The 25,539-nt window shown below is 39.0% G+C and overlaps 1 protein-coding gene across 1 annotated transcript; it reads left to right on the forward strand.

The window, feature by feature from the left end:
* The first annotated feature begins 792 nt into the window (after positions 1 to 792).
* LOC136996930 (broad-complex core protein isoforms 1/2/3/4/5-like) lies at positions 793 to 15,234 on the forward strand. Its single transcript, XM_067355598.1, has 2 exons — positions 793 to 925; positions 4,019 to 15,234. Exon 2 carries the CDS (start codon positions 4,033 to 4,035, stop codon positions 4,375 to 4,377), a length of 345 nt encoding a protein of 114 aa, XP_067211699.1. The 5' UTR covers positions 793 to 925; positions 4,019 to 4,032; the 3' UTR covers positions 4,378 to 15,234.
* Positions 15,235 to 25,539: the final 10,305 nt, after the last annotated feature.

Below are 25,539 nucleotides of genomic sequence, written 5' to 3' on the forward strand. Positions count from 1 at the left end.
TTAATGCGCGGGGCGTGATTCAAGTGGGAAAAGAATAGAAGAAGCAGCAGAAGATGCGACGGCAAAGGAGAGTGTCGATTACTTCACAGTCACGCGCTGATCGTCAGATTTGCGAAATTAATTTATATAAAATTTTTCTCCATTTCTTTTTTCAAGGTAATTGAAACGAATTTTAAATACACACGCATTGTTCGCTCGAATTTTACGAATTTTTACACGATAGTAAATACGATGTAAGAGGATTAAAATTGAAAATAATTTTCATCGCGAGAAAAGAGAAGATTTTGCGGTGAATAATGATGACGTGCAATTCGTTAATCGTAGAGTTATTATACATATTTGCTGAAAAATATTTCTAAGAGAAACACCACATTTTAAGCTGTCTTGACCGGTCATTGAAGACACGAGTTCACACTTATTCGAGCTGCAAAAGAACCGCACAATCGACGCGACTTGAAGCCGATCGAGAGGCACACACAAGCGCAACACGAGAAGGACCGTTCGTGCGTGCGATCGCGCGAACAGGCTGTAGAGTATTCCGCGAGTAGCGTCGCGCACGCGGCCGTTTCTCACCGGCGGGGCGGCAGGGGAGTGGGTTTTAAATGTTGGGGGTGTGCAGCTGCATGAGAGGTGCGTTATTGTGTTTCAGTGCTCACCTCTATGACGGGGCTGACCTTACACTCTCTGAACACCCAGTCAGCGAAGAAGTTGTTCACCTGCCAACTGTGCAGCAAGGTACTATGCAGCAAAGCATCCCTGAAACGCCACGTTGCCGACAAACACGCCGAACGACAGGAGGAGTACAGATGCGTCATCTGCGAGCGGGTGTACTGCTCGCGTAATTCCCTGATGACCCATATATATACCTATCATAAGAGCAGGCCCGGCGACATTGACATTAAGTTCTTTTGAAGGTTTAGATAAGGTAGGGACCACGCTAAAAAATCATACCTATGGCGCACAGCATCTCGAAAGTTTTTAACATAAAGCCTCTCAAAACTCACCCCTTGCGACTTAATACACATATGTACACACATTCCTTTCCTCTCTTTTTCTTTCTCTCTCTCTCTCTCTCTCTCTCTCTCTCTCTCTCTCTTTCTCTGTCATTCTGTCTCTTCTTTATATCTATATATTTTTTGTTCTCTCTCTTTCTCTAATGCATATATCCGCAAATACGTACATATACCAAAGCGTACACGCTTGACTTTCCTATCGTGCCTCTTTCTCGAGATTTACTCCCTCATTTTTATCCGCACGCGTTTTACCGAAGATGCATCGCGTTTCTCTCTCTCCGCTCTCCGACTCGGGGTCGGATGACTCCGTCATCGCACCGACGCAATACGGAGAGCTCGCTTCCTCTTTCCTCCTTCGCGCATCGCGCCGGCACTTCGCGAATGGCGCATGCCACGGCGAGAAACCGGTCTCGGGACTTGCACGCGTTATATCTTCTTTCTCTTCTTGTTCGCCTTACGGTCCGAGTCCCGTGCTTACCGTCCGTGTCCGCTTCTCGGCTCGCGTAACCGCTTTCTTTCCTTCTTATCCCGTCGTCCTTCGCGCCCCTTCGGTACCGTACGCGCCGTTGATCGAGTTCTTCCGGTATTCGCCGGTCCGTTATACCTGCTGTCAGTGGCTCGAGTCCCCGATCGCATCAGTAAAGCAGCATGCCGCGCAGCTACAATCGGCGCATTGATAGCGGAAGGACGCAACAGCGCACGAATACGGACGCATTTTTTTCTAAAGAAACTGTCAAGGAGACAAGTTCGGACACAAATGCCTAAAGAATAATGATACTTGAAATTTTCAGATATATATTTTTTTTTTTCGATTTCTCTCGGACATTTTTTCATTATTTTGGGAAATACATGTTTCGCTAATCATTGATGACAAAAAAATCTTGGCGCTTCAATTGTAATCAAGCTACTATTGCGATCGAGAGGTGTAACGATATTCTGAATTATTTCAGCCTTCTACTTGTCGACGTCACTCGATTATAGTATTTTTTTTCGTCCACGCGAAATTAGTTTTAGTACGTATCTATAACATGCATACTGCGAAAAATCGTTGCACCAACATTGATTATAATTAATAATTTGCGGATTATCAACGATTCTGTTAAATAAATCTCCTTGGAATAATGTACTGACTAGCTTTACTTTCTGATGCGGCGAGCCATGGGGATAGGTATATATGGACGGCGAAGCTAAAAAGTCTTGGCATATTGACAGTAAAAGCGATCTATCATTTGCGATAGGCAACTATTTTACGAAATAACCAATCAATTTGCCTTATTCTTTTTCATTTATGTCCGCCGCATTTCGTATGTTTCCTCTCATGTAATTTCTTTTCTTTCAGTCAAGCTACCCTATCTTGCTCATTTAGCTATTTGTTGCTTGCTTGTTTGCATGTCCACCTAATTGTCCGCCTGCTGTCTGTTTGCTTGTAGCTTTGGCTACGTATATTTAACTTAATTCGCGTTTCTTTATTGTTTTATATTTTCTATCGGACATTACTGAACGCGCGCGCATTAACTCGGAGAAAAAAAAACCGGTACAAAATATGTACGAGTTGGATGATTTAAAATGAGATTTCGCGAAACCACGCGATTGACGGAAATTATACGTTTCATAAAAATACAAAGATCAACAATAAGTATACGTTCGTTAATGGATGTTTGCGAGCATCGTGAAAAATTAAAATACAATTTGCAAAATAATCAGAAAACTGTAGAATATAATTCTATTAAACATTATATTAAACATTTATATTATTTTATGTTTATTTTATAACAGTTTTTTTTTATTATTAGCATTTTCGTTATTTGTGCTTTTCTGTTATTAATTTTTATTGATTCGGCATCGATACAAACTTTCTGGGCGCATGTCAAATAAATGGAATATTATTATAAGACGCGAAACAGTCTGTATTATTTTTCCGCGCAATCGCGAAATCGATTTCACGCTTAGAACTAGTTAACATTTCTCCATTAATTTTTAATCCGTTCGACTAATAATATGACTAACAAGATACGTGCTGAAATTTTTAAACTATGCACAATTTGATTCGATACACGAAGTTGTCAATAATTACTATCGACAAATTGGTCCTGATACACTAACGCTAACATACTAATCGCTAACTCGATGCACGCGGTAATGATACACAGTTCCTTTTCTTGTTCCTTTTCTCATTTCCTCTTCCTCGATCAGGATCTTTTGATGTCTACTATTCCGAATACTCAATAAAATTCACAAGAGAGTAGGAATGACGACTACACGCGTCAACGCTATCTAACAAACTTATCTATCTGAATTATCTATGGAGCTTTGCATTTTGCACACAACTCCACATCATTCTGAATTTATTTTCAAACGCAATTAAACTTTGGTAAGTCGATATAGAGCTGATAATTCCAAGTACACAGTTTCTTATATTACTCTACTAAAAATTTATCGCACATAATTTTAGAATTAATTTATATAACGTACACACTGATTTTTATTACGTTACAATGTTAGCGGAGTTAAATGGCAAATTATGTGTTATAGACAATTCGAGTTATTCGATTTTTAAAAATCCAATTTTCAAATTTTCATCGCTGTTTTCAAGTTAATTTGCGGATAAACGAATAAAGCGTGACTTTCATTTATTCGTGAAACGTGGAATTATCAGCTCTAAGTTTTCAATTCTAATCTGATCAATGCATTTGATTAATGTGACGTCATTACGATGGTCGATCGTATCGAATTTTTATAGTGTCATCAAAAACGAAGCGGATAGCAATAATTGAAACCGTTAGTATTTCGACGACTTCGATCTTTCATATTACGGATGCGACAACACGTACTTTATATCAGTGTCGTGTTTTTTCGACAAACGCGGAGATCTGTTTCGACGTAGCTTTAACATTGAAATCGACTCGTCGAAATTACCCGCCGGTTTCAATGAATACCAATCCCTTCGGCGAGTGAACTTTTTCTTTTTTTGCGAGCGATCTCATACGGATCTGGATGCGTTTCAGGTACGGGCAACGGGATGCATCCGGCACCGACGGCGCCTCCCACTGTCGTGTACCAAATGCCACCACCCACGGCGGGTGGCATAAACGAGCCTCAGGAATGTCCGTACTGCCGTCGTACGTTTTCGTGCTACTACTCCCTCAAACGCCACTTCCAGGACAAACACGAGCAATCGGACACGCTCTACATTTGCGAGTTCTGCAATCGTACGTATCGTACGAAAAACTCGCTGACGACGCACAAGAGCCTGCAACACCGCGGCACCAGCGGCGTGCTCAAGCGGCTCCTCAAGGCCTCGGCGATCAAGAACGTCCTCGGTAGCATGCATCATCAGATGCAGATGCAGCAACAACCGCAATGAAAGCGTCGGAAAAATCAAAGCCTTCCCGCATGCCAAGACCGTCTGCGTCGTCGTCACCGTCGTCGCCACTGTCTTCGCCGTCGCCGTCATCGTCGCCATCATCGTCGTTTCTTACACCATTCGCTCGGCCGATATCAGTCGAACGGCGCACAGTTCGACTGAGCAGCTGAGGCCGAACGATCGAAAACACGGAAGTACTACTACCTTGCGTCCCGAGACGCTCCCGTGCTCGACTCGAGTTGAACTCAAGTCAGCTTGAATTATATGATTGAGCTAATCCTTTTTTGCTGTATCTGACACCGATCTGTGATGTAGAAGACGTCAGGATCGTTGAGGAAAGTTGTCCTAAGTTGTCGGTGCAACTCACGACTCGCGCAAAAGTTGCTTCGCTCGGAGCGTAAATATCTAAATTCTGCACTACTGATTTGCAATCTAAATTGAGGAATCGTCGATAACAATTAGTTAACTGAAATCGATAGATTAAGTTGATGTGCACCGACAACAATTTGGACTAATTTTGTTTCCCCGTCTGCGTTTTGATTTATAATCGAGAAAAAGACAGCAAACCGGAATTAGTTTAATCTAGAAGCAATTTAACTCGCTAAATTGTTAAATTGCAGCAAAATTCCCCGTAATTTCAACGACTCATTTACCCTTATCGTATTTGCAGAGCATACAATGCCTAATGATCAGCAACGTGATCGCATTAATGGGAAACGGATGAGAGAGAGAGAGAGAGAGAGAGAATGAGAGAGAAAAAGGGGTACACAGAAACCTTAAGTTAGAATTTGAATCGCGAACGAGTCAGTCTGATCCAAATTTCGGTTTCTTCTAGTTTTCCCCTCCGCTTTTCCGCGGACACACCACGGTTCTTCTAGTTTAGGCTCGCCGTAGCGTTATAATTTTTCTTCGTCAAGACTGCAATGAATCCAAAGAAGGACAATTTGACTGAGAAGCATGTAGTTCGACTGAAACGGAAGGAAGGAAAGGAGACTCGAGCATTAAGGTCAGTGCGCGAAGCGAAAACACACATTCCATTTGTCAGCGATCAGATCGCTGTACGTTCATGACTCGAGTTGACCGCATAACGGTCGCTTCTCCGGCAAGATTTCGAAACGATGGATTTTCGAACGCGCGGCACGAATTTCCAGCGTTATCGCGCCGCGACATTTTTAGCTTTAACGTTCTCCGAAGCGGACGGGACGTTTGGGGAAGGGGAACAGGTCTTCCGGAGATCGTTTTCGAGATCGAATTTATATTACAGATGGAATTCTTCTATGTCGGTGCTATCGAGAAATAACGCCTAACAATTTCCATATGGACAATGCACGCCGAACCGTCGGAATGAATATCAATGCGTGTTCCGTGCGATCCGCCTCGCGCGTCGCGAGTTTCGAGCAAGCGTGTTGCGCGTGAGCGGAAACAATTCGTAAAACGATGGGATTAGTGGCGTGCCTTGTCGAGCGTAGAGCGAACAATTTAACGTGTTGATCTGAGAATACGTTTGAACTGTCGAATTGCGCGAATAAACGGGCGAACCAGGGAGACAATCGAGCGTGAAACGAGATCGTGAATCCGGCGTCGGAATCATTCACGCGGTCCACACGATCACAACACACGCGTGTGCATGCCGAATGCACTTTCACGTGCGCGAATCACGAACGCGCCAAGGTCGGTACATATATATATATATATATCGATTTCGAGTAGACGCGAAGCGATGACGTTAGGCCTAACGGCGAAATGACGCGCGAGGATGCGCGTGACATCAATGCATCCGTACGTGCGAAAGTTGACGCGCTGATCGGTGAAAAGTGATCACAACAACGGCAGCAATCGAGGTCGAGGCACGTTGCGATCGAACGTCGCAGAAGCCGCCGATTAGCGTCGAAGGAAAGAGGGGGAGAACGGAAAATCGGTTTTACGAGATGAAAGAAGAGAGAGAGAGAGAGAGAGCGTAGACGCGGAGATGGTAGAGCTATATCATGGGTTCTTAACGTGTATATGTAGATTCGTCGTATGTGCGCTAAATACAAACTATATTTTTAACTCTTTAAAAGTAATATTTTGAACTGTAAATATATTATATTCGTACGATACATCGATAACGATGATATTCTCCTGTTCAGATTTTATAAAAATCGGCATAGTCCTTACATAGATATCTCGTGAATGGGCGGAGCAGTGCTACGGAGCTTTAATTCTCTTGCATTTTTTGTTTCTTTTCGCGAACAAAACTATTTCTACAACGCGCGTTTCTCTCCGTTATAATGGCGCCAAGGAAAATTCTTCTGTTTACATTCCGTTTATTTCCCCGTTACGTCGCGAAACAAGCGAATCGAACTCTTTAAATGGTTGAAATAACTTGAGTGAATTTATGAGAAGTTATGGAACACTGCTCCGCTCCTCAAACTTTAATATATCCATATTAACAAATGTACAAGAAAAGAAGAAACCCTAAAAGTTGTTCATCGTAACATATTCAGGTTTAAAACTCAGCGTAGAGAAACGAGAAAATGTTGATGTTTTATCTGTAAGGCGAAAAAAGGAAATGCCATAATAATTAATGAGCAAGTACAAATTATCGTGGAAAATATAAATTATGTCTACGTCTAACTCTTAGGATGCGTAGTATCGGAAAGGGAATATTTAATGGATGCGCGGAATAAGGAAAAAAAAAAAAAGAGAAACACGGGGATGGACATGGCCTGCCTCGAGTTTCATTCGTGGCCGGAGAAGGTGAAAAGATTAAAAGAAAAAGGGACATGAGAAAGAGAGATAGAGAGAGAGAGAGAGAGAGAGAGAAAGAGAAAAAAGGAAAAGGGTAAGCACGAGTTTCCAAACATATCTTCGAAGTGTGAAGTATACTGTGAAAAATATACGATTTTAGATATTTAGCTATCTCTACCGAGAGAGATTTTATAATTATTACATATACATTCTTAAATCGGTAGACCGATCCTCGATGACGTTTGGTCAGGGCATAATGTGGAGAACACGATATCGATCGAATGAAGCAGCGGCCGAGATTCGCGAAAGCGTTTTTGTTTTTTTTTTCTTCTTGAAAAAGTCACTTTTGACCTGCTAAGAAGGCGCGATTGGTTAGTGAAGAAAAAATTGATCCTAGTCATTCCGGAAATTTTTGTGATTCTGTGATAATCGGGGAGCGTGGCATCAAACGATTCGACAAAAGAAACAGAGAGAAAGTGAGACCAAAAAAGGAAAGAAACGTATGTCTGTTCCACATTATGATCGCCGGGCGTACTCTTAAAAAAACTCTTCTAGCGACGAAGAAAGGAAAAAATTAATAATTGATTATTAAATAATGTCGGGAAATTTCTGTGATGTTCTTCGGTTGGTATACTAGCGCGACTGCTAAAGCTATGTGAACAGAAAAAAAAAAAAGTATACGGAATTTATGTCGATGTTCGGTGTTGTATGATGTATCGTAAGGGGGCGAGACTGTATCGGGACAAATTTCATCGCGTATTACTTCGAAAATTTCGAGATGGGGTGGTAGTAGGGATAGGGTGGCGGGCAACCGTTGATCAATCTGTCGATCTAGTAAAAAAAAAAAAATTTACTCTTTCACAGCAAATAATTTTGCTTTAAACACATCTATCGGCGTTCACGATTAATCGACGAAACGTAAAGGACGATCAAGGTTTGATCCGGCAATTTTGATTTCCCTTATTTCTCGTGGTTTCTAAAAAAATCCGCAGATATTTTCCTCTCCGCTGACGCGCACGACATAGACGCGTCCAGTGTGATCAGCCGTTGCCATTCATCGCAGATAGACTTAGTCTAGTGTAAACGTCTAGCAAACGTCCGCATACGCGTGTTGGGTGGATAGATATGTGCGCACGAGTGTATATGCGGACGTGTCGCGCGTGCTCTCGCTCGCAATCACGTCCGCGTGTACATGAGGCACGTAACTGTTGCAGGGTAACGACCCATTACACGCCGAGGCGAGCCGAAGCGACGACAGAGAAAAACAGAATGACTATAGATTATTTATCGGTATGTGCCAAGGTCTCGAACCGTTTACACACGGACGAAATTTTAGGTAGGTACGCGCCCCGTCTCTCCCGTCGAGGAGGAATATTATCAATATTAATAATTAAACGCTAATCGTTTTAGGATATATAACGAAGGTACGATTAAAAAAAGAAGGAAAAAAATATTACGGGAAATTTTTGGGATTTTTAATGTGTGAATCTTTCGTCTCGTATATATGATTTATATATATATATATCGTAAGGGGAATCGGGAAAAAAATTGAGAAGCAGCGACGCGGCGAAAATATTTTCGAGTCTATCTAAATGTTATCTTTTGCTCGCATCCTATGTAATAATGTGCGTGTATATATTATACAAGTTGTAAGAAACCGCGTATATTTCCGACATGAGAACGAGAGGACTGACTGTAACTTACACCGACGTGTAACTCAGCAGGATCTACTATTGCGGCGGTAGGGTGCGATGTGTGTGTAGCTTCAAGAAAAAGAAAAAAAACCGCGAGGGTTTACTGTTTACTTAAAATTACTCGTTTTCGCGCGATTCGCCTGTCGACCGGCGACAGAAATGGTGCAATCTCATCGTCAGCAGGCTAAAACAATATATCGTAAGCATTGAAGACAGGAATGTTCTTCCGGAGTGTTCACACGCTGGTGTTCGCCATACTCGCACTGTCAACAGCTTCCTTTTGACCCGTTTAAAAAGAAAAGCCAATTCTAAGTTAGTCACCCATTCTTCGACGAACGGGTTCTATATAAGTTATATAAATTCGAATCGATACAACTGAAGAGGTCAAGTTTACTTCCTGGCGCTGTGACGAAATACTTTGATACGCGAATTTACTTTTGAGAAGGCTGATTTTTGTAACGTATAATTGTCAATTTATTTAAAGACTCAAATTTATTTCTACTAGTTTCCTCGTTTTTTTAATTCCTATTTTTTAGAGGAATCGACTGATTAGATTTTTTCTTTTTTTTTTTTTTTGATTGGTTTAAAGTTTTCTTTTATCATGTGATATTATATTACCAAAGAGCATCGAGAAAACTTTGTAAAACTTTCTCTGACGCGAGTGGTATTTATCTTGGAAAGTGTAGAATCGCGAATGCCGCATCTATAACACATCCATAATTTTCCACCGAGAATCAAATTACGATTTCGATTTCTCCATCTATTTTATATCTTTGATAAAAATGCAATTTGTTAGTTTTTATCAACTAGCAAGCCGATATCAAGAATGGCGATTCGTAGTTCTTGTGAGAGGAATATCACGACAGTCCGGGAAAGTTGTAAATCGATTATTTTCGATAGAAACACTCTTCGGTTTCAATGAAAAGAGAAAAGAAATTTTATTTCCAAAAGGGGGATCAAACGGAACTATGAAAGAAGCACAAAGAGAAGTACATCAATGCTAATTAATAAAATGAAATAGCGATGTAATTATATGAACTTGAAAAAAAAAAAAAAAAAGAACATCGTGCATAGGAGAAAGACTACTTAGATTTATTTTTATTATGTCTTCAAAAAGACTTTAAATAAAATATATTTAAATTGTGCCATAATTAATATTAACAAAATCTTAAGTATAAATTTATTGTTACAAAAGTTTTTAAATTTATCAGAAGAAAGAAAATTACAAAAAAAAGAATGAAAAATAAATGGTGAAACGATAAGAAAAAGAAAATATCATTACTGTCTATGGGTAATTAATAGTACGATAACTCTTAGAGAACGTCGTGTCAGTTTAATGACGATTGTCGTATCAACAAGAGAAACTAGGATTAATAACGGTTGGTTATTTGCGCTCAATATAACTAAGAACTTACGTAGTATGGATCTTTTTCTACTTGTACCAAAAATTTTATTGCTAACTGTCGACTCTGTTTTCTTTTTTATGTACATAGGGCATTACCTCATATCGTTCTTATCGAATATACATACAAAGTGGGACTACGATTAAGAGAGAGAGAGAGAGAGCGAGAGAGAGAGAGAGAGCGATTAATTCCATTCGTTTAAATTTATACGTCTGACTGCGGACGGTTGGTTCACTGGGCAGATATTCGAAACACGTAATAATTCGGAGGATTGCATAATTGCAACAAAAAAATTTGTTATATACGATATACCGTATATATACGACATTTTATTCGCATACTGCGCCGACATTGCACTATGTCGGCGGCATAATTCGCGGCATTAGGTTTGGCGAATATCTGGCGAGTGCGACGCACCGTCTGCAGTTAATTTCAACATCCAATCCAATTATTCGGGCCAAAATGGGAACCTAGCGAGACTCTAAACGTCGCCTTCGTTTAGCGAGCGAGGCGACCCCGGAGAAATTCGATGTACTCTTGAATGTACATACGTGTACCAACCCCAGAGAGCGAGAGAGATGTGAGCCCATGTGAATATTACATACATCTCTAGCGTGTAACTGAAGTGTATATGTGTATGTATATGTATGTGTGTACGTATACGTATATGTATACGATTATGTCTGTGTATATATTAGATTAAGGTGGCACGCCGAGCGTGCGTAAGCTGGCGCGAATGATGAATCACGAATCGCACGAGCGTAAACGAATGAGGTATGCGCTATTTTCTTAATGTATCATACAACGTAATAGACACGTAGAAGAGTGCGTGACCGCTGCGGATGTCGCATCGAAATGGCAGGTGAAGAGATTTTTTTTTTCCGCGGGATCTCGCGTGACGTCCATCCGCGAAAGGACGAAGCCGGAACGATGTTTTCGCGCAAGCGACACGCGGCGAGAGGATTTCGCGTCCGCAGCAGCCACGTTTCTCTTCGCTTCACGCATTGTACGTCCGTTATTTCTGATACTATTATGGATATATCATTGTACGTATATTAAACATATCTTCCGCGAGTCTGCCCGCATAAAAGGAGAGGTACTTGTGTATTCTAACATCGCCGGAGAATTTTATATTATGCTTTATGTACTATTATGATTGTCTCTCATTGTCACCGTCATCGTCATCGTCACCGCCGCCATAATCTTCACCAACGTCATTCTCATTAGTAATAGCATCATCATCTTCCTCATCATTATAATTATTTTATTATTATTATTAACGATTGATTATAAATATTATTATTATTATTATTATTATTATTAGTAGTAGTAGGCAGCACATTAGTATAATTTCTATTACTATAACTACTACTACTAGTATGATTACTGCTGCTGTTATTATTGTTATTAGTACCGCTGCATTACTATTATTTTCAATATTGTCAATAATTTTTTTTGTTATATCAATACGTTTATTATAAGATTATAGTTTAATTAAACTTTGTTCATAAAATGTGTACGATATTGAGGACTGGTCACGATGGTACGTTATGTTGCACTATGTACGCATAAATATTGTATAGACACCTTTGTTAGAGTATCTATCTTTTCAGATCCTTATTTTTATTTCGTATTCTATTACGACGTTTTACAAAACCGATTGTTTAAATGTGTTAGGGGAACTGATTGAATACTTATTATTATTATTATTATTATTATATTATTATCACAGTTATTAATTATTATTATTATATTATTGCCGCTATTATAGTAATTACAATTATTATAACTATTGCTGTTATTATGAGTACCTACGATATTGCTACTATCGCCATTTCACACCACTGCAATCATCTTTTACAACTAATACCGCTATTGCTACATAATCGATATTGCTATTATAAAGAGTACTATTTATTCGGAGATTTGTTGTGACGTATGTATGTCATCCGCAAATCTGAGGCGAGAAGGAGGGAGATACATAGTCCCGACGTGTAAAGATTGCGACTCGCGAATTCGCAAAAAAAGACGTCCGTTCGTGTCGTGGCAAAGTGTTTTGCCGACGTGCGCGCGACATGGTATCGATCCCTTTTTAATCGCTACATTGTAAGCTTAATTTTAGTTGCATCATCGTCACAGAGATCATAAGCTGTCGAAATGTAGAGCGGGTCGTAGAACGCAAAAGGATCCACGTGTTGCAAGAGCAGATCATAGCGCTTCTCGTTTATCAGTTTTTGTTTTTTTTTTTCTGCCGAAAAATTCTCGTATCTGTATCTCTAAAGGAAGCTGAAGAGCGTCAACGGAAATACGAGATGAACGCGAAGGGAGAGTTCTCGCGTGAGGACTCTACTTTTTACACTCCGTTTTCCGCGGTTACGTTTCTTCTTTATGATCGAACCTTGACATAGTGTTCGAATTCAGGAACAAAACGAATAGACGATTAAGCAATTTTGAATCCATAAGACTGAAAGCCCAAGAGACCGCAGGTAAAAATTTCGAAAGCGAGTTTTTTTTCTACTACGATTAAAAATGATTAAGAGGTACATTTTCTTCTCAGCAAAGAGCGACTTTGAAATAAATTGAAATAAAAGTTCTAATTTTTTCAAATCTTTTAAAATCTGATGCCTATAAAAATTGTATTTAATGTTCATTTTCTCAGGATTATCGAGTTATGACTTCACGTTTGTAATAAAATTACAAAACGGCAAAACCGCTTCTCTTCACGAACCATTTCGAGATACATTATATCGAGGCACCTGTTCGTGCACCTATGATTTCTACATCTCATTGTCGTACCGATCGACTCAAAGTCAATCCTTTAATCATAATAGAAAAACGACGCGTCGACACGAGTCCGTATTAAGTTCTTACGCAACGGATCACGCTTCCCGACAAGAATTCTCGCACAACTTCGCGACGTTGTGGAATCTTCGGTGGACAATCACGGCCCGACTATAATTATAATGTAAACAAAGTGCAACACGCTGCCTTGCTGAACAGTACAAGTACAAAACGAATACAAATACATAAAGAAAAAGAAAAAAAAAAAAAATACGCGTCTTCGATTTAATGGACGGGAACGATTACCGGTAGTTAAGGGATATCAAAACGAAGATAAAAAACGACGACAAATTGTTAAGCCGTTAAGTGATGGAAGAGAAGAAAAAAAAAAAAAAAAAGAGGCTCCGTTGCATATATATATGACAACGGCTCCCGGATCCGTCGATCATACTACTTATGCATGCACGAAGGCTAAATCAACGACGGTGAAAATGCGTTTGTTCACAGATACCTCAGTTGCCGTAGCCTCAGACCTTTTCGAGTTTAACACGATCACTTCTCGCTACAATACGTGTCTTGTCCGTCTGCTGTCACTCTTATAAATTAGAGAGAGAGACAGAGTGAGAGTGAGAGTGAAAGAAAGAGAGAAAGAGAGAGAGAGAGAAAGAGAAAAAGAGTAACGTAGTAAATCTCTGCACTTGTGTAAACACTCATGCATCATGTATATAGATAACACTGTGTACAGTCGTTGCGATAAGTGTCCACGCATCTTGACTAGCCCTTGACATTTCGCGTGTCTAGCGAGAGTTGAGTACTTAGCGAAATTACACCGGTCTAAAAACTCTTGCGTCTTCGTGTCTGCATCTGAACCGTAGAGCTAACAATCGCCTCGTTTAACAAGCGTTTTAAGGAAAATATATACTCGAATCGAACTTGAAAAGGTCATCAATTCAATTCGGATCGGGAGAAGTGTGAGAGATACAAGAATACGCTTGCCACGAGCCGAAACTAGAATATCATTCGCCCACATTTCAAGCGTTGAGCGTGGCGCGCTTTTATTCGGGATAAAAATACGAAGATTCTCCAGTTCTGCAGATACGCTTTTGCATCTCCCACACTTCTCCCGTTCAATTTCAATCGGTCACGAGACGGCGGATGTACGTGTATATATTTACTCCGCGACAATTACACGCATCTCTTCTTCTTCCCCCGCTGATCGTTCTTCCATCACGTGTCTCCGAGCCGACAAGATCTATCGTGACCGACACACACACACACACGCACACACACACACACACACACACACACACACACACACACACACACACACACACACACACACACAACCTGACCGCGTAAACGGCTTTCGTAATAAATGTACATACATATAGGGCTCTCCCGTCGAGCGATGGTTAATTCCGAGCGGATTTGCACGTCTCCGCCTAAATTTGCGATGTAATCGAGCACGATCGAGGAGGACGATCGGCAGCAGCGACGTTCATTGCGACGAATGCCTATCCGATAAAGAGCCTAATTATGTATTCTTACGTCTCCGTGATACCGTACAACCGGATCAATCATCCGGAGAGATTCCACGCACAAGCGCAGAGCTTCCGGCCCGAGCCGCCGGGCCAGGAGCGAGATGACACTGCCAAAAAAAAAAAAAAAATCTACATACAGCTCGTTAGACCCCCTCAGATTCCACCTCCCGCCCTTCCTGCCATGTGAAGACTATCCGAAGTTTGTTCTGAACAATGATAATCTTCCGCGTCTGAGGCTCGGCAATAAGATATACTTCTCATCTAAGCTACAATAGTTGTTGTTGTACTTATTTCTTCTCTATTTTGTCACCAGTCTCTGGATGTTAATGCGGCTACGAGCAACACGTGCATCGTTCGTATGCGACGGACTCCCATGAGAATGCATTTTTTTAGGGGAACGGGTGATAGAACGACGCATGTGAGCCACGAGCGCGCGAAACTCGCCGTATTATTATTATTAATTATTATTATTATAATTATTATAATTATGATTATTATCATTATTATTATATTTTACAGAGTGCGGATATTAGATATAAAGATATGTATAGATAGACCTACACAGACAAAACCGTACACACACAATGCGAGCGCGCAAGTACGCGCGGCACACGCGCACACACGTACACATATTGTTCCGTTATCGCCGTTATACCATCCGTGTAACATAACATTGCGAATAAACTTGCAGTTTATTAACCGATCAAACCTGTGACTGTTTTCCAACAAACAATCGTGCTTCTACAAGATCCACAGGCATTTCCAGAAATTAACATTTTTGTATCTGCACGCGTTTAGTTTTATCATAAACGCGCCTCATGTTGTGAGCAGAGAGGACAAGAAAAAGAAGATCTTTTGAAGGTATCTATATTTATGCTATATTGTATATATTCTGCTAATAATCAGAATCATAATCTTTTGAAATATATAAAATTAATAAAATTAACTTTTTAAAATTATTTTAAGATTACAATATAATTACAATAATTTAAAAGAATTGCATTATGTGCAATTGTGATATAAGTATAAAAATAGAGAATTTTCTTTGCGTTTATTTTCATTTTTTGCTATAAAATATAATTAGAAGTCCATTATATTTTAATCAAGCTTTAGACATCATTAATAAACATGAATTAAAATGTTCATAAATGTGGATGCAGAGTTGATTTAATCGCTGTCAGATAATTTGTTATTACCATTACAAAAAGTAAGTTTTAAAAAAAATTTTGTTCTCGTCTACTTTCTTCATCAAATAATAAATTATAACAATAAAGATGAAATCGTCGTGTAAAGTTATATTTAAAAAATTTAAAATCTGGTGTAGATCTCTAAAGTAGAAGGTCGCATGCTGTTAAAAACTAGATTGATAACCTGTTAAAAACTAGTTTGATAACCTTTTTAATCTAGAACTTTGAAATATATGAGTGGCATGAAAAATTAATTTTTAAAAGGTTAAATTAAAATAGATGACATGGTAAATTTTACAATCGGTCTAAAAATACTAAACCTTGCGTTGAACGGAGAAAGAGAGTTGTAGAATGGCAGAAATTGTTCGCAACTATTTCCGCGCATAGACCACGTCTCCACCCATCGAGTGACAGACGAAATATCGACGCATGGTTTTACCATCAAGTCCCGCGGCCTTGAACGAGGGGCGCAACCCTCGACATGGCAAGATGGCGCCGGAGGGAGTATGCGTAAGGGTAGTGTCGAGTGGTTCCCCTATATCGTAGCTATAATCATACACTCGCCTATTTTTCTTTTTTTTTTCTTTCAAATCACCCCAGCTTAAGCATGTGTAACATCAAGATTGAGGCAATGAAAAGATAATATAATTGCTATACATTTCATATATTGTGCACGTGGAAATGTGCGGCACATCTCTAGGAGAATCGAACGGAGCTGCTGATCCTTCGACCGCATTTTTTCCCCGAGTTTTCTCAACCCGAAACCTTCGATCGGATAAAGCGAAAGCAAGGGGAGAAAATCGAAAAAGATCGCGCGAAAACGCGCGTGCGCTCATTCGCACGTGTGAGAGCGTGCGTGGGTGTGCGCGGTTGGAATCGACTGAGGGCGGGTGCGGCGGGAGACCGTGATGGCAGGGGTATAGAAGGCGGAAGGGTAGAGGAAGAGCGCGCGGAAAGGAGAGAGGCGGACAGATACGATCGGCGCGAAGATTTAGTCAACAACGCGCGACCACCTGTAGTTGTAGCTTCCAGCCACCCCTGAGAGCAATCCTTCTCCGTGTCGCGCACTTTGCAACTTCCGTCCGTCCCATTGCCGATAACCACGAACCGAGGGATCGCTGGCTCGCTCTCTCTCCCTCTCTCTCTCTCTCTCTCTCTCTCTCTCTCTCTCTCTCTCTCTCTCTGTCTCTGTCTCTCTCTGGGTTGGTCGTCCGGGTTCATGTGAAATAGACAAACCGGGCGTCATCGACGACGACATAAACGGCGGAAACGAAACGCGGGAGAACAGCTCCATCAGCTCCGTCCAAGAGCTGCGGCGTTGACAGCGACGACGACGACGCTGGCGGAAAAAACCGACCCCGAACACTGTCCAAATCCCCATCACTTCTCGCTAGCAAGCTGCCAGGATTACCACCAAAATGAAGACGTCCTCGTTCTCTCTTCGCGTGATGCGCCGGGTGAGTAGAAATCCCATTGTACATCCGTATTTACAGCCACCAATGGCTGACCACCATCACCGCCGCCGCTGCCGTCGCCGCCTTGCCGAGAGATAAATCTAATAGGCGTCGGATGAAAGCTACTATTTCGATAGGAAATTTTACCCTGTTATAAGGATCCGATTGGAATTGATCTCTTACGCGCTGAATAACTGTTGCCAACTAAAGATCAAAGATTATTGGAAAGATAAAAGTGCGATGAGTTTAGAGAGGCCAAAATGTTTATTCGTAATAAAACGCGATAATTAACGCAAAGTAGTGTGGAAAATTAAATGTTAATATTGTTAAATCAAATTTAAATTTCTTTTCCTTCTTTCTTCGAAGACGCGTGTAAATTTTTACGTACGTGCTTCTTGTGTGCGTTGCATTTGAAAATGTCGTGATTTTTCACGTTGAGAGGTAATAATAGAAAAGGTATAATGCCATAAATAATAGATGACTGCTATTGTCGGCCTATTTTACAGGTTTAATACGTACGCTTTGTGTGAAAAGCACCTCTGTTCCTACGGAATTTCGCTTTAATCAACGGCTTGATTGAACGAGCGCGGGCCGAGATCGATGCGACGTATTGCTCAGTACATTAATATTTATGAGCTTCCTCCTAGGAGTGAATCTACAAGGCTCGAGCTATCGCGAATGCGCTCAAATGGCGATCGAAGTTAGCGGGTGAATTTCTAGTAATGGCGAAAAATTAATTTTACAGAAAGAAGCTTTCCAAATAATTTGTCGCGATTATGCATTACAGCTGGACAATTGATAGCGCTGAAATCGAGACGTTGGTCGGTTGCAAAGATACATTCGGATAACTCGATAGTTCTCGGAATCGATGATCACGTAATTCGATCATTACGCTTAAACGTTCTCGGGTTTCAATTGTCGAGCGCGCACGCTTTAAAAGGATCTTCGTTTATTTAGCTCGAAGCTCGGCGTTATCCGCTGCCTTTCAAGACGTAGAACGCGTTCGTCCTTTAAGAGGTGAAAATGGTGGAACGAGCGTACTGAATCAACACGATCGAGCTCACGTTTCCAATCGTGGTGTCGATTCGCGGATTTATCACCCCCGCGGCTCACTTGAGAATGATAAAATCACGACCCGATCTGTGGTCTCGTCAATCTGCCACTCCCACCCGGTTTTTGTAGAATTTATAGAAAAGAGTGTGTAAATTTATGAAAAGAGTGTATAAATAATGTCATTTAGAGAAAAATAAATTTCAAAGTTTGAAATTTTGAATTCTTTGAAGATATAAAACAAAAATAACTTAGTTTTCGAGAATAAAATGTAAAAATAAAACTGTGTATATTATATTTTATATATATTTCTAGATGAACTTGTCAATATATTGCGTTACGCAAGGACGCAATGTTTTCTCACAGTGAGAATATAAATTAGTTCACGCGATATTGTTCGTAGAGAGAGATCGCGCGTTTTTAATAAAATGTAACTTAACGGCTTTTAATCTTGCTCGGCCTTTGAATGAAGTTTCAAATAGAAAACCTTCACTCGTCGCTTTGATGTCAAACGACGATACAGAGATGCGCAATATCCGTCTTTTCCTTTCGACATCGACATGGTGGGCGGTTACGAGTCGTTGGGGAAAAGCAGGCAGAATGTGCGCGAGGAAAGGCGAGAATCCTATTTCGATATATTTCCACTCCTTTCCCAGGCACTCGTAGGGTCGTGCGATTCTCGAGTACATGGCAACCGGGACGTGACCTTCGCGTCGTTTCTAACGATCTTAGCACTTTTACACGAAAAAAAACCCAGACTTCTACATCTTCCGTCTATACAACTCGGACCTATAGTTAATTATGTTTGCCTCGTACAAAGTAAAGGAATACTTTTGACTCTCAAATCGTTTTTGTGAAATAAATGAATTATTCTCTGTAATGTAAATATGTCACTGGTAAAAGAAAATACGTTCTTCAATTATTCAAGACTTTCCTAAGAACTTGTAGCAATTTGACAAACTCTCTCTTGCAAATGTAAAATATATAATATAGAGAGACAGAGAGTCTACAATTATATTTCTTGTCTTTCTTTCTTATATAATTTTTTATCGAGAAAGTATTTCAAAAATAATTTTCACTACAGCGTTATTTATTTATAATACGCTATAGCATAAAATCCTGGCAACCTTTAAATGGAAAAGGTTGCAAAAGGGCGACTGACATATTCGTTAAGCGGCAAAGTTGGCACTCGTTCAGCCAAGTTTCGATGTTAATTTATGGCACACGCTAGGGTCGTCTGCTCTGCAGTGCGTGTCGTTTTAACGCGATATTGTTACCGTATAGCTAATACCAATAACGGATAGTAATTGTTCACACGCGTTACGGTTCAAGAAATATGCATCTCGATGGTTCATTAAGCCGACTTAAAACCGTCAAGTTCCACTTCGATTGCAATCGTCTTAAAAATGAGAACGATTGCGTTCCTCGCTAAATCGTTAACGTAAACGTGGAGGACACAATGTTATTCTTGAAAATGGTCCAAGGTTAATAGTCAAAGGATAAAATATTCAATACTTTTATATTATCCACTTCTATTAAGTCTACTTTGGACAATCTCGCATTCGCAACAAAATTCTATTCTATTTATATTTTTATGTATTTGAAAATATTCGAATACACATATACAAATACATTGCTATATATTATGCTCACATGTGCATTTTGATTTTTCAAATATTCCGTGTATTACACGATACATAAAATTGTAAATAGAATTTTATCTCAAATTCTGTTATGAATTATAGATTGCTTAACGCGGACTTTACGGAGTGTTTATTCATGTTACATATTGAAGCACATTTCGCGCGCGCGTGCGATTTTAATTGTATCAATTTGAACATTTTTAATGCTCTTCCATAAATTTAAATGATGCAATATATTCGGTTACTTTGTGTATATTTGATTTTTACCAATTTTTCCCTCGTCTCGATACGGAAAATAACTAGTTATCTCTAAATTTATTTGATTGCATAATTGATCAACTAAATTTTATACATAATAATAATTAAAATATCTGATATTGCATTACTCCGGTTTCCTCTGTTGCGTTAATGAATTTTATTGCCGGCTATATCATAAACGCGCCTCATCGCGTCGCGCGTTTTCTAGAGAATTACTTCCTCATCGCGCGCTCGTGCTAACAATGGTAGTAGTTTGAAGTGCCTTCCTGCTCGTGGATTATATGCGGAGACACAGTAAAGTATCGGACTGGCCTAAAGGACAACAGCCCACCTGTTGCTAGGCCTACAACGGACGCGATATAGTGAAAGTCTCGCGTCTCGCGACCCGCCGACAAATGCTTAATTAATGATCTTGACTTTTATCGCGTGTAATATATTTCATGTAAAATATACAGACGTATCTACAGTTTAGCTTGGTTTGCAACGAATAAACAAAATTGATCGTCCGAGAATGTATTTAATACGAGAGATGTGAGGAAAATGTAGACTCCCACCTTTATTTAAATAACATTAAATTTGACGAGTCGAATGAAATAATAACCATGTTATCTCCCTTCAATTTTTCGAAAGCATTAATAACAATTAAAACTTTATAAAAGTTCACAAACAGTGAACTATACAGTATATATGATAATTCCATTAGCTGCATTCAAGTAGTTAGCAATAGACATAGTCCGACACACTCTGTGCTAAGCTATTTCTATTTTATTAAACAAGTACAAAGCACTTGTTCCAAAACATAATTGCATTTTTATATATTTCAGGATATAATAATCCTTATTAATGATAAATAATCTGCATATATATAATTGAAAAATATAATAATAATTTGTGTAAATATATCGATTACGTCATATTATCGCATGTGATATTTAAAAGTATTCTATCTTGTAGACGACTCAGCGGTATTTTTTATAATCTGCAGATTGTTCGGCCGATTATAACGTATTTCTTGTGTTTCTATTGTACAGGCGCATCGCGGACCGATGGTCGTGCAGGCACTTTAAGGTTAAGAAAAAGCTTGGGTCGTTTGTTATACAATATAGCTAGGCACAACTAGAGTAGAACTCAAGCTAGACAGCTGTTGCTCGCTGCGATTAGCGCATAGATCGTAGTCCTCGAGACGTTAAATACTCGTTACCGAGCAACCGAGCAATTAACGTTTGACAGTTATTGTAGCGTAATCATCCTCCGGATCTCACGCGATTTACTTAGTTCGCTTTCGTTTATCATGTATCTATGAAATGCACTTGGTGTAAGACTTTTACGTTTCACATTTGTCTCATTTGACGGAGCGGGGTTCTTTGGAAAATCGCATGAAATGTGCAGCGTCCTTGATGTAGATCGCCATCTTATCAGCCTAATGTATATCCGCCTATATTAAATGCGCAGCGGTATAATTAAAAGCCCTCAGTGTACGCAGAACAGCCTATGTAGTGTAATCGCCTCATTCGCGCTAAGTGAGTTCTATAGAAAAAAAGTGGGCAGTGCCAGGGTCGACCTTTGAAGTTATAGATCAGTGTTACTCAACTTTTGCAATATAAAAGCGTGCTTTTTTACAATTTTGTATCAATTCATAGTAAAAGGACAACAGAAAACTGGAAAAATTATACTGAATTTATTTGTAACTGTAAAGAAAAAAAAATTGAGAAACATTGAACTAAACGTATAAGTAATTCAAAGGAAACTTTAAAATTAGATAAAACCTTGAAGTTAGAAATATTTTTCTACGTTGTAATTTTTAGTTTAATTGCAAAATGTAATATCTTATATCTGGTTCGTAGAATTTAGAGTTTTGTAGTAATCGCGCGTAGCATGTGTATAAAAGATATTTTAGGATGCATGAAACCGAGGAAGTATTTGAGATAATACTCGTACGATCAGAAGTATCAGTATATGAGCATGTTGTTCATTTATATATAGAACCGTGGGTGTGGTATATTTAATATTCCTCTATATATTTCACAACTAAGTCCTATTATAGTTTATTGTTTCAAATAAAATTGGTATTTGAATATATTTTAATTTATATCTATTATAAAATCTTATTATTTCTGAAATAATATGCATATTTTCTAAATTTAAATACGACCTTGTTTATGTATTGTTTTCTAATAATTAATTTTATATTTCTACTTTCGTGATCAGTGATTTTCAAACTGCTCACATCTTATTGTCTGTAACTTTGCTATGTAACTAATGTAAAAACAAAATTTAAATAACATTGACACACAAAAATGCAATTAAATATTTCTCTTATATTTTAATCTTTTATTCCATGTCACGTTACCTTCACAAAAAAAAAAAAAAAGAGAGATTAAAATTGGAAGATAATGCAATGTTTATGTTAGTGAGTTATTTTTAAGCAAACATGTTTGAAAAGCACTGACGATTCTTAATCGCCTCATTGAATTATATGCCGTAATCGACACGGCTTCGATGCTATGCATCGATAGCATACTAAAAAAAGAATCTTGTCTCTAACGCGTGCCTTCTTTCTTTTGTAGGTAAGTGTGTTGCACAGCGCTAAAGCTTGCAAAAGCTTTTGCACACCGTCGGTAAGTCATGGCTTTTTCTTCCTTGAAAGCTTCCGTTTCGGACGTGTGATGCTGTGATGTCGTTCTACCAAAGAAGCTCCTCCTCGGGTGCTACCGCGCCAGTCGGTATAATCGAGAATGCACGATCCGCTCGAGTCATGAACGGGTTACCAACGCGTATTGTTCACCCGGTATACATGTCGGGACTGTGCTACTGCCGTACTACTTGTGCACGCACACGCGTATTCAAGACGACTACACGCCTGTCCATCTGTGCCTGCCTATCTGTGTCCGATACCGCTTCGGTGCCCTTTAGAAATGTTCGATGTCTCGCGCAATCATTTTCCTTTTGTTAAGCACCACACCAGGTGGGTATAACAACTTCATTCTCCCCGATGCTTACACACTCGGTACCGCGACACACGATCATGTATTATGCATTTTGTCAGACCGATTACGTATCGACGAGTTAGGCTATGGATCGGTAATTGCATTTTATAAAAGTTATACATCGCGGCCTCGACCTTTAAACTCGGACCTCGAGCGATTTGTACGGAACTGTACTACTTATTCGCTAATTAGACACACATTTGCTAATTACAGTCACTATTAATTAGCGCAATTATTCCATAATAATGTTAAGATACCCCTTTGATGGATGCATTGCGCTTAATTAGATGTTATATATTACTACTGATCTACTGTCGTTATCATCATTGTTTTTGTTATATATTTTCATCAATATTGTGTCGATGTTGTCGTCGTTGTCATCGCTACTTTTGTCATCATTATTAATATGATAATTTGAAACGTGATCTATCGGTAATTATTGATCTCTTAGCGTAACCCGCGTATAGACCGAGCGAGTGAGTAGCGAGCCGTCTATAGAGTCTGACTCACGTCGTCTGCCTAACATGGTACTATACTACTTAGCTATATAACTAGGATAATCAAGCTATCTTCCGTCGCAGTATTTATAATATCAATCTCTACATAACGACGATTTTTAATCGCGACGAAAATAAGGATTATTATAGTCTGATTATAATATCCAATTTATATATATTGTCCTTAAAAAAGTCTAATAAGATGTATCTTTTCCTCAGATTGATAAGTGATCAATTAAACACATTATGAGCATATCATACAAATGCAAATTTGGTTATTCCAACTCCTGGATCCCTAAATAATTTTAATTAATATTATTAATTACAGTAAAACAAGTATTAATTTCTATAAAACAAATTGTTATGCCGAAAATGTGTTTCCACGTGTTTTGTTTAATACATGAAAAGAGAAAAGAGTGAAAACAAGTAAAAACTTTCGACTTTTTAGCAATTCGTGAACAACATGAAATTCCTAGTTTGTGTTATGTTATTATTTTTGCGTTAAATCGTTAATGAATTTTCGCAAATATATCATAATATATATATATATATGTATCGTGGCTGAAAGAGACATATTTCATTCGGACTGGCGTTCTAGTAACCGGCGACTCTTTACAGTCTGTCAACGCTGATTTCACAAAGCGAGAAATGAATAGGGAAAAAAACTCGATAACAAGTGGTCTATGTCGCAACGAGACAAAGCGACTGTGCAAAGCGAAATGTCAAGAGCGCGACGTGTCTCCTCTCACAGTGTGGATTTTCTCGGAGTTTCGAGCCTGCGAACGCGATTGGCGACGCCGGTACGCTTTTACAAGAGCTGCACGGTGGGGATGTAACGCATCTATCGTCGTTCAGACGCGATTGCGAGAACAATGGGGAAGCGAAAGGACTCTCGCAAGTAATTTACGTAATGTGTGCCACGATAGCTCGTTTGACACATGCCGATATTTAACAATGGAAGATTCACAAAGGTCTGTAGAGCAACTTCTCGAAACTTTCCTCTGTATTTGCCGCGAGGTAAAGCGCATTGTGTTTGATGCTCGGTCGCTGAAGTCGTATTTTTTTCATTTTTCTTGAACAATCATTTCCCCTCCCGCGTTTTCTGCTCATTGCACCTGCTATTTGTACGCGTTTATTATTCGCCAAAGAAAATATGTTCGATTTATATCGAATAAAATATTTACATTTATCTGAACCTATAATATAGTATAATTCACTAATTATCAGTAAATGATAATTGCACAAAAGGTCAAGAAAATTAATTCCGTTATTTTTCAGACTGTCTCTGTAAGACAGAGATGGAGAAGAAAGACGTTAATGAAAAAATGTTGAGAAGTGCAATAGAAAAATCTAATATAGTAAAAAGTGTTCCATTACATATAAGCTCAGTGCATAGAGTAAAAATAGGAAAAAAATTTTTTAATAGAACAAATGCGCGTGTAAAGAAATTGCATCGAAAAAGAAAAAAAAGGAGAGAAAGAGAAAGATATATAACTCATAATAAATAAATATTGAAACAGATAAATATAAAAATTGAAATCACAAGAGCTGTCTACTTGATCAAATAAAATCCTATATGCATCGATCAAATGAAATCCTGAAACAAAAATGGATTTCGAAAAAAATGCGTGATTCTTGTGTATGTAGGCAGTTTGGCGTCATAAATAATATTTTTTAGTTTCGGAAATAAAAGAAAGATTCATACACACGTATTCGTATACAACGATTTTTTTTTTTCGCAATATATTTTTGTTATCGCAAAGTGAAAAAATTCAAAGAACGTATCTTTTAACACGTACACAAAATTTGACAAATATCTCTATCGCACGACAAATATACTCGTACTAATATTTTTACGTTAACATTCATATCGCTTGTGTAAACACGAGCGTCGAGAGATACGGCGGGATTAGAAAACGGAACTGATGTCGGAAAGA

This window comes from Linepithema humile, chromosome 5 (genome assembly GCF_040581485.1).
Source record: "Linepithema humile isolate Giens D197 chromosome 5, Lhum_UNIL_v1.0, whole genome shotgun sequence".
Classification (NCBI taxonomy): domain Eukaryota; kingdom Metazoa; phylum Arthropoda; class Insecta; order Hymenoptera; family Formicidae; genus Linepithema; species Linepithema humile.